The 10,471-nt window shown below is 40.7% G+C and overlaps 1 protein-coding gene across 1 annotated transcript; it reads left to right on the top strand.

The window, feature by feature from the left end:
- The first annotated feature begins 1,537 nt into the window (after positions 1-1,537).
- On the top strand, positions 1,538-7,730 carry LOC106573071 (lamina-associated polypeptide 2). The gene is made up of 6 exons (XM_014147740.2): positions 1,538-2,137; positions 3,904-4,021; positions 4,282-4,452; positions 4,718-4,830; positions 5,015-5,118; positions 5,326-7,730. The coding sequence occupies exons 1-6, from the start codon at positions 1,907-1,909 to the stop codon at positions 5,717-5,719; spliced, it is 1,131 nt and encodes a 376-aa protein (XP_014003215.2). The 5' UTR covers positions 1,538-1,906; the 3' UTR covers positions 5,720-7,730.
- Positions 7,731-10,471: the final 2,741 nt, after the last annotated feature.

Genomic DNA, 10,471 nt, shown 5'->3' with positions numbered 1-10,471 from the left:
GTTTTAACCAATCAGCATCCAGGATTAGACTCACCTCTTGTATAATATATTATATATTACAGTGTATATATTATTGACTCTATATAGAGGCCTAGTTCTGTAAGTTTCCAAAAGTTAACACCATTGCAAAATCTTTATCTAGCTTGAGAGGTTATAAACATTGATCCAAATATATATATATATATATATATATATATATTATTAGCTATTCACACAGTTTCTGCATAGTACTGTAGGCCTAGTATTTCATTTTACATTAACTCATTTTGAAAACATGTGATCGTTGATAATTGCAGTCTCCGCTTTGATCATCTTTCAGAGGGCACGACTGTTATGCTTGAGGCACTTACTATGATTCTTGGCCCGCCACATATTTTCTGTGTAAATGACATACAAAGAAAGCTTAAGAGGTGTTTCTCAAGGGCTCAAAAAAATGTACGCTTACACTCCATTGGCAAGTCGGCTATGGAAAACCTGAACTATAAACTTCAAGCACTGTATTCTGTGTGGTTTGAGGCTGAGGGCTGAGGTGGGCAGGGGATCCATTGCTTGGTTTCTACTGCAGCGGCATCCCAGAAAGGCAAGGGTGGCATCCCAGAAAGGCAAGGGTGGCATCCCAGAAAGGCAAGGGTGGCATCCCAAATGGCACCCTATTCCCTGTATAATGTGCACTACTTTTGACCATAGCCCATTTGGGACACGACCCAGGTCTAGTTGAAGGTCAGGTAGTAGGAGGCAACAATCTGGCACCTCAAACCACTATCACTGTGGCAACATATAGGGCCCTCACCACCACAGAGTTTAAAAGCCTGTTATGCTCCAAGGACCAGCCAGACAGTGGTCAGAAATATATTTTTATGACCCCCCCCCCTCCTCGCTCTCTCTCTCTCTCTTGCTCAATCTCTCTCTCTCTCTCTCTCTCTCTCTAAAGAAATGTATGCATACATTCTGCCTGGAAATGCAGCAGCCAGCAGATCAAATTGGTCATGGACATTCCCGTGCGAGATCATGTCTGAAAGAACCTTAGTGACCTCTTAACTTTATTTATAATGTATCCTTCAGAACGATCTGACCAGCTTGTACATAATGTTAATAATATTCCAATGTACGCCTGTGTCAAACAATGTTTGAAATGTTTAATGTAACACTGTTTATAGTAACAGCTTTCCTTTGTCGCTTATGGTCGGTGAAATGTGAAGCGCTTAATGGCCTGCGCTCCACGAATACTTACAGGCAACCATATGGTGGATAACACTGCCATCTTCAGATGGCAGTTTCATCAATGTTATGAAATTGAAAATGTACATTGGAAATGTAATTATAAAGAACTTTTAACTATGCCAATATCCATCTGGGCAGAAATCCAGAAATTCCGGGCAGAATTCAACATTAATATATTTTGACTGCCGATTACGTCTACTAATGTAGCAAGCTCCACAGGGCTCTTTCTTTGTGGCGGGTTGCGTTTTTTTTTTCAAGACTGACCAATCACCATCTAGTTTCTTGAGGTCTAACTTCCAATACCTCTCCTCTTTGTTGCCTGATACACGACCGCGTACTATGCCGCGGACAGACAGCAAAAAAAAAGGGTCTGGGTTTTTAGCTAATACCGTTCTTTAAAATAATTTCAATCTGTATTTACTTGTTCAGTTTCAATATACCATCACAGTGCAGCTGTATTTTAACAAAACACTTTCAGCCGAGACACGCGATGGAGAGTGAATATTTCTAAGATAAAAAAAATAAGTACGTAAAGTTGAACCGGATAGCTAGCTCATGATAGCTTGAATAATCGTTGCTGGGCACCAGTCTTTTCGTTTACCGACACTTCCAACTCTGCACGTTTTCTTGTTGTTACGACCGAGCTTGCTAACGGCTCAATTTAAGCATTACCTAGGAAACGGGCATGGCGGAATTTCTCGAAAATCCGTCAGTTCTCACGAAGGATAAACTCAAAAGTGAGCTCACGGCCAACAATGTGCCGCTTCCCATCTCTGAGCAGAAGAAAAATGTATATGTTCAATTGTACTTGAAGAACTTGACCGTTCTGAACCAGAAAAGTCCACTTACAGACATGTTCTCCAGTGATGAAGAACTACCTACCCCTATAGTCTCCAACAAGAGTCTTTCTGGAAGAGTAAGTTATGAATATGTTATTATTGGTCATTACAGTGCTATGAATTGATTTTGTAATGCATGAAATTACTAGGTACCTGTGTTAAATGATTGTTGCCTTTCCATTAGCCCATTAATCTGACTGAGAGCAACCTTTCCATGTAACGTTAATGTTATTCATTTAAATATCCCCTTCTTGTTTCTTTCCCTCTTAAAATGTCTTAAGGATCTGACCCTTTTTTTCAATTTTTGCCTAAAATGACATACCCAAATCTAACTGCCTGTAGCTCAGGACCTGAATCAAGGATATGCATATTCTTGATACCATTAGAAAGGAAACACTTTGAAGTTTGTGGAAATGAGAAATTAATGTAGGAGAATATAACACATTAGATCATCTTTGAAATGCAAGAGAAAGGCCATAATGTATTATTCCAGCCCAGGCGCAATTTAGATTTTGGGCACTAGATGGCAGCAGTGTATGTGCAAAGTGTTAGACTGATCCAATGACCCATTGCATATCTGTTCAAAATGTTGTATCAAGACTGCCTAAATGTGCCTAATTGGTTTATTAATACATTTACAAGTTCATAATTCTGCACTCTCCTCAAACAATAGCATGGTATTATATCACTGTAATGGACAGTGCAGTTAGATTAACAAGAATTTAAGCATTCTGCCCATATCAGATATGTCTGTGTCCTGGGATTTTTTTTGTTACTTACAACCTCATGCTAACCACATTAGCCTACGTTAGCTCAACCATCCCGCGGGGGGGGACACCATTCCCATAGAAGCCTCTTAAACCATATTCACATGGGACTAGTATTACTAGAGAACGTTGGTTATTATGTAATTATTACTCCAGAATGTCTTTTATTCCAGAGGACCTTTCGGGCGGGATTCGTTTTTTTCCAAAATGTCCCCTGGAATTCTTACTTTTATTAATATATATAAATTGACAGTTATAATGGAAGGCTACAGGGATTTATTCTAGGCATGAAGATATTTCAACATGTCCAGCTGATTGTGCCACACTGATAACTGGAGCTTGGTTTCTAAACCATACCAAACCATCTTTGGTATAGTGTCATAATAATCGATCCGCAGTACGTTTGGATGTGAGCTAAACAGTGCATTTGAGATGTTTGTTAAGGCTATGGATGAGAAAGTTAACTTATAATTTCCAAATGTTTAGATCAGCTGCTTTGCGATGTATTAACAGCAAGGGTTGCATTAAACAAGCACCATATTTTTTTACTGATTCATTTGGCAATATTCAATTCATACGCACGAAACATAAACAAAAGCATTCACTGTGAAAGTTGATGCATGTAGGCCATTCATATATAGCCTATAGGCAGCACTTCTTTTGATTTATCGAATCAGTTATTGTTTTCTTGCTCAAACTGTGAGCAACACCTGTCAAACACAGACATTTCTCTCATAAAACAGGGATGTCGATTCGCAACGGGACTAGTATTTTCAGAGGACCTTGGACTTTGCCAAAAAACACTAGGTTATTCTGGCTGGAATTATTACTCACCTGCCATGTAACAACGACTAAAATTACAGATGTGGTGTTTTGTGCTCGTGCACATCATTACATTACCCGACCTCCCCCAGTAAAACTAATCCCATCTGAATAGGGCTTTACTTACTGGTTCTCTAATGTCTGTGTTCTTTCTAGATAGTCTTAGTTAAAACAGAGATAGGCAAAACTTCGGTCTCTAGATAAGCTTTTTACCCAGGTCTATGAATTGACACCCATAATCCATCCATCCACAGAAAGCCACCAGGAAGACTGACAAGCCTCGGTCAGAAGAAGTGGAAGTGACAGACCTTACAGATGCAGGCTTAAAAGATGAGCTGTTGAAGCATGGAGTCAATGTTGGACCCATAGTTGGTGAGTCTTCCTTCTGTTTTACTCAGGGTGTGTCTTAAAATGGCTTCCTTTCCTTGCTCCGCCACTTCATCTGCATTGATCTGAGAAGATAAGCTTTCACCTCTTCAGTTCTTGTATATCTGTGCAGATGATGGAAATGAGACAAGGAGAGGAAGCCACTTTAGACTATTGAGATGCACCAACAGACTCAAACAGTCAGTGAGAGATCCTTGACTAAATGTAACCCCCTTCACTTCTGACTTGTTTCCCCTTGTCTTCAGGCTGCACTCGCATTCTTTTTGAGAAGAAGCTTCAGAAGCTACTGGATACACCTGCCGCTGAGGCTACCCCTAGCCTATCCGAGACTGCCACAGTTACCGCTGCAGCAGTCAAGGCAGACGGCAACCAGAACGGCAACACACTCTCTGACCAGTACAGTGACAAGGAGGAAGGTGAGATGAGATATTAGTTACAACTGCACAAGAACATGCACCATTCATTAAGCAGCACACTTATTCGGGGCGTGTGACTAATACATTTTGATTTGATTTAATTCAGGGTTGGTTTCAATTTCTTTTCAGGAAGTAGGCCTAAACTGAAAAGCAATGAGGAAATTGGAATTTCAGAATTGAAATGGATCCTTTTTACTTTGATATTTGACTGTCAGTTTAGATGCCTTGATTCTCGCTGACTTGTGTTGGCTTTGCCTCTTGTCAGATGAGATTACTGCTGCTCCTGAACCAGAGCCAGCTCCTGTTGTGGAGAAGCCTGTGATGAGCAGAGGGAAGACTCCTGTCACCATCAGGACCAGCAGCAGACGGAGCAACAAGGTAAGCCTTTAAGTTCAAGTTTATTTAAATAAATACAATGCAAAATCACACTCACCAGAGCTCTCACATTAAAACAGCGTTCGTCTTCACCAGCAAGACAGTTCAGCACATATGTAAATAATCTTATCTTGCACCCATAAACCTCAACCTCTCAATCATCTGTTGTCATTGTCAATGTTCACAGGTGGCGGATGAGAGTCTAGCAACTGGTGACCAGACCCCTAAGAAGACGGGGAAGAATGTTGAGGAGATTCTCGCTAATGAGATCCTTTCACCCATAGGCATCAGGTAAGACCTTTTTAGGCCCTATCACTAGTATGTGGAACCTATCACTTTTGGTAAAACTAAGACAGATCCCATCTCCTGATCTTTTTTTATGCGTATGGCTCCAAGAACACAGGGGCACTTACCAGTAAAATCTTTACAGCAGTTGTTAAACATGACTTGTCAGAAATTACTTTGTCACATCATCCTCTAATCCTCCTCTCTCCGCAGCGCCACCTGCAGGAGATCGATCCGTGGTGCGGCTGGCCGACCGGTGAAACCCAGCAACTATTGGCTGAACAAGTCTCTCCTGGAGCGCTCCATCTACACAGAGTCTCACTCTGTGTGCAGCTCCCTGGGCTCAGAACCGGCCAGGCCAGGATTCCTCTCTGTCCTATTAAAGCTCATGGTGCTCATCACTGTAGCCGGTTCCATCTACTTCGTCATCCAGCACCTTGATGCAGATCAAGTCCAGTCCATCAAGGGTTTGATAAACGACGCCAAGGGTCACCTGTGTAGCACGGTTGATAAGGTGGTAGATGCCGTGGTCGATAATGTGATTGTGCCGCTGGGCATCGGGGCCAGCAGCAGACAAAGTGCAGGAGCTGAGGGTGGAGGCAAGTAAGTAATGCACCTACTCCACCCTGCTCTCTTTTATTATCATTTATTCCACTATTTTACCAGGCTGTCCAGTTGAGGTCAAAAGACCTCTTGGTCAAGAGACCTGGCCATGCCCTGTTTTGCCATTCCCCCCCCCCAATCTGGTCACCAACCCCATCTTCATCTATTTATACATGGTTGCCGATGACTGACATTTAATCTGGGCTGGTAGGCTGTCTCACCCTGTCCCCTCCTTGTTCACTTCTCCTCGCCCCCCGCTAAGGAGAGAAAGGAGGGGCATTCAACCTAACCAACACCAGCTTCCTGGAAAACAAACCAACACTTGTCATGACAGTCTGAATAGACTCGTTTTTATTAAGTTGTTTTTAATCATAGTGTGAAGTGCATTTTGTCTATTCTTTGTATGTATTTTTCACTTATGTGTGTAGATAGAACTCCCATGTGATATGGTGAGGACAGGTCACATGCATGGTTGTAGTTTTTGAAGGACATGGTTGTAGTTTTTGGGGTGTCTGTTGTGCCATGCACACTGTTAGAACATGCATAGTGCCAGGGTTGAGGTCAATTCCATTTAAATTCCAGTCAATTCAGAAAGTAAACAAAATTCAAATTCCAAAGGTTCCTCATAAAAAGCTTTGGAGAGAATGAGAATTGGAGTGTACTTCCTGAATTGAAATGGAACTGAACCCAACCCTGCTACTAATTACGGAAATATCTACAATTATTTACAAGTATTTCTGTATTTATTTTGAATATACAGTGTAGTATTAATAATAGAGATATGTAGAATAATGTTTTTAAACTATGAATTGAATGGTGCTCAGGTCTATTCTAATTTGCTCTAAGTTAATTGGATCACTGCTGCGAGGAGTCATAATACTGTCCAATAGTGTTAAATAAGGTTTTGTCACTGAATGAGGAGAAGCCCTTTTTCATGCTATAAACTATGAGTTTGATTGCTAAAACTATTAGTTGTCTTTAAACTGCTCGTGTAGAGCCCTCAGTACATTGAAAAGCTGTTGGGGAGATGAACTGCAGCAAGTAAGCCTGGTCCCAGATCTGTTTGTGCTATCTTGCCAACTCTCTTGGTCATTTTCAGGAGGAGTTGGCTGGACAGCAAAAGCAGATTTGGGACCAGTCTAGCAGTAAGTGGTCTGGTAGTTGAATGGCTCATCATAGTACCAGAGTTGAAGTGTGATGACCAAATCCCAGTATAGCTTTGTGTGCATTTGTGTTTCATCTTTAGTGCTTTGTTGCTCTGAAGATTCAAGATCCTTCAGTCCTATCTAAAGGGCATGTACACCATAGCAAAAGGTTTTGAAACAGGAAAACACAAATGGGTAGTCCTTATTGGACAAATATTCCCTGATTCTGTGTTTTTTTCCCCATGTGGTGCCGAATGAACACGACCTAGGACTGGCTGTCTTTATATTTAGTGCATCCACACAACCCTTCCTAATGGTTGCATACATACTGCTATGGATCTTGGAAGAATTATATTTTTGCAAGAGCAAGTAAATGGCTCATGATCCTATTCTAATTTTAATGAGTCAAAAACTCAGAGTTTGCCTCTTGTATAATTCATCTTGATAGCAGAGGTAATACTAATGGGGACAATAATTACCTGAGGAGACTAATGGTAAAAGTGATAGCCACTTATGTTGACCAGTTACTGACTTTCATTTGTCAAGAAGTTGACATGTTCATCCACACTGTTTAAAAAAAAAAAAAACGGTTATTTATTTATTTCCGTATTTTTCTAATGTGAATTGTGAAATTTTTTATTATTTTATTGTAGAGAAATAAAGTACCATAGGTGAAAGTGCTATCCTAAATCTGAACCTCTTTGTTTACTTGTTACACAAGTGAATATATTAAAGATTAAATGTTTTTGACTTTGATCAGGCAGCTAGCTTCCCAAGCAAGGATGAAAGTATATTGTGGGGTTAAGGTTTTTTATCTGTTTTTATTTCTAATAGATAATATCATTAAATAAATGTGGTTAGTCAATTCTCTCCCTGTGGTTTTCTTTTATGAGGAGATTCCATACTCTTGGTCATCTGAGAAATGAAGACAGCTACTGTACTGAAGATATCTGTTGATGATGATTATTAGAATCCTTCTCTCAACATGAAGACTTGTGTTGGCTCTCTGAGGTAATGCCTAGGATTTAGTTCAGCTGGTTAACAGTCTTGTGGTGCGCACTGTGCAGACACCCACAGTCGAACCCAGTTGGTCACATGCATAAAAACATCTCTGAATGCTCGTTTGAGAACATTTCAACAGAATCTGAAAACATGCATGCATAGTGAGATAAGCATCCAAATGAAAGGTGACAGAAGAGTATGCCAAAGGGATGTCACACTCGCCCTTAACTTAGACTTTGAACAAGCCATCTAGTTATGCTGGCAACAACAGCCAGGCACTGATTACAATTTTCATAAGAAAGGTATGCTTACTTCAATGGGCAAGGGAGAGAACTTATAATATTCTTCACCATCTGGACGTCACAGTGACTAGCGTTATTATCTTTTTAGTTTAGGTTTTGTACACCAGCTTCAAACAGCTAAAAAAACTATATTGTTGGTTATGGAAAATACATATCACAGCGGTTTAGATGGTATATACTAGCTTATTTTGTTATATAAACTGCAATTAGTCAAACTATTAGCTAACTCGGCTACACATGCCTCTCTAATGTCAATATGCCTTGTCTTCTGCTGTTTCGGTTAGTTGTTGTTGTTCTATCTCACTGTAGAGCCCCTAGTCCAGCTCAACATGCCTTAGATAGCTATTTTGTCACACACCCCACACATGGGGAGACCTCACCTGGCTTAGCTGGTGGCTCCAGAGATGCAAGCTCTATCATCGTCACTCAATGCCTAGGTTTACCCCCACTCTACTCACATCCTACCATACCCTTGTCTGTACATTATGCCCTGAATCTATTCTACCACGCCTAGAAATCTGCCCCCTTTATTCTCTGTTCCCAACGCACTAGACGACCAGTTCGTATAGCCTTTAGCCGTACCCTTATCCTACTCCTCCTCTGTTCCTCTGGTGATGTAGAGGTTAACCCAGGCCCTGTAGCCCCCAGCATCACACCTATTCCCCAGGCGCTCTCATTTGTTGACTTTTGTAACCGTAAAAGCCTTGGTTTCATGCATGTTAACATCAGAAGCCTCCTCCCTAAATTTGTTTTATTCACTGCTTTAGCTCACTCCGCCAACCCGGATGTCCTAGCCGTGTCTAAATCCTGGCTTAGGAAGGCCACCAAAAATTCAGAAATTTCCATCCCCAACTACAACATTTTCCGTCAAGATAGAACTGCCAAAGGGGGCGGAGTTGCAATCTCCCTCACTAGCTGTCAGAGCAGCTTACCGATCACTGTACCTGTACACAGCCCATCTGTAAATAGCACACCCAACTACCTCATCCCCATATTTGTATTTATTTTTTTGCTCTTTTGCACCTCAGTATCTCTACTTGCACATCATCATCTGCACATCTATCACTCCTTTGTTAATGCTAAATTGTAATTATTTAGCCTCTATGGCCTATTTATTGCCTTACCTCCCTAACCTTACTACATTTGCACACACTGTACATAGATTTCTCTATTGCGTTTTTGACTGTACATTTGTTTATCCCATGTGTAACTCTGTGTTGTTTTTGCCGCACTACTTTGCTTTATCTTGGCCAGGTCGCAGTTGTAAATGAGAACTTCTTCTCAACTGGCCTACCTGGTTAAATAAAGGTGAAATAAAATGTAAATAAAATTTGCGTTTTAGCAACAAGGAAATGGCAGAGCAATATCTGCCGAGTGCAACTTTAGATTTCTATCTCGCAATATGTAACGCTTCAGCGATACAGATTGAATGGATCCCTTATTTATTTAGAGTATGATAGTAGCCCACAATAAATTAATTATAATATTGGTACCATGATTGGTTGGTACCACCATGATACATGCCGCATTCAAAACAAATGGGAACTAGGAAAAATATAAGATCAAATCATGACGTCAGTGATCTTCAGGTTGGAAAGTCAGAACTCTAGAAAGAAGCCCGAGTTCCCGAGTTGGATGACCGTTCAAATGGATTTTTCCCAATGGGAGTCCGTTTTTTCTGAGTTCCCAGTTGTTTTGAACGCTCTGAAGTCGGAGATTTCCGAGTTCCCAGTTGTTTTGAACGCTGCAACAGTCTACTAAATCAATGGGGAGAGGGGAGCATGCATGGCAAGCCGGCAGCACAATGCCCGGGCACAGTGTTGTTCCCGCTTGCCCAGCACTGCTGTCCCGCAGTATGCACTGCACATTTTTTAAAATCTTACCTAGATATCTCTTACCATTAGAATTCTCTTACTTTAAGCTAAAAAAGTATTGAAACAAGTCAGAATATTTTTTAAACAATACAAACTGAATTTTCTGGGTAAGGTAAATCAACTCAAAACAAGTAAATGCACTTTCTTGGTCAGGGGGATCAACTCGAAAACATGACATTTCAACTTCATTATCTTAATACAGTACAGGTAACATTTACATTGTTTGCAGTGTGGCAAAAGTAGCTAACATTAGCTAGTGTAGCCAATATGTGTGACAGCTAAAGGACCTTGATTGTAGTGATTTTCACGAAGACTGAATGATTCTTCTTTGATGAGGTTTAACGGCAGTTGGCATCCAATAAATGTTGCATTAAAATCAAATCAAATTTTATTTGTCACATGCGCCGAATGCAACAGGTGTAGTAGGCCTTAC

This window comes from Salmo salar, chromosome ssa16 (assembly GCF_905237065.1).
Source record: "Salmo salar chromosome ssa16, Ssal_v3.1, whole genome shotgun sequence".
NCBI lineage: Eukaryota > Metazoa > Chordata > Actinopteri > Salmoniformes > Salmonidae > Salmo > Salmo salar.
This window is presented reverse-complemented; position numbering and strand designations above follow the sequence as displayed.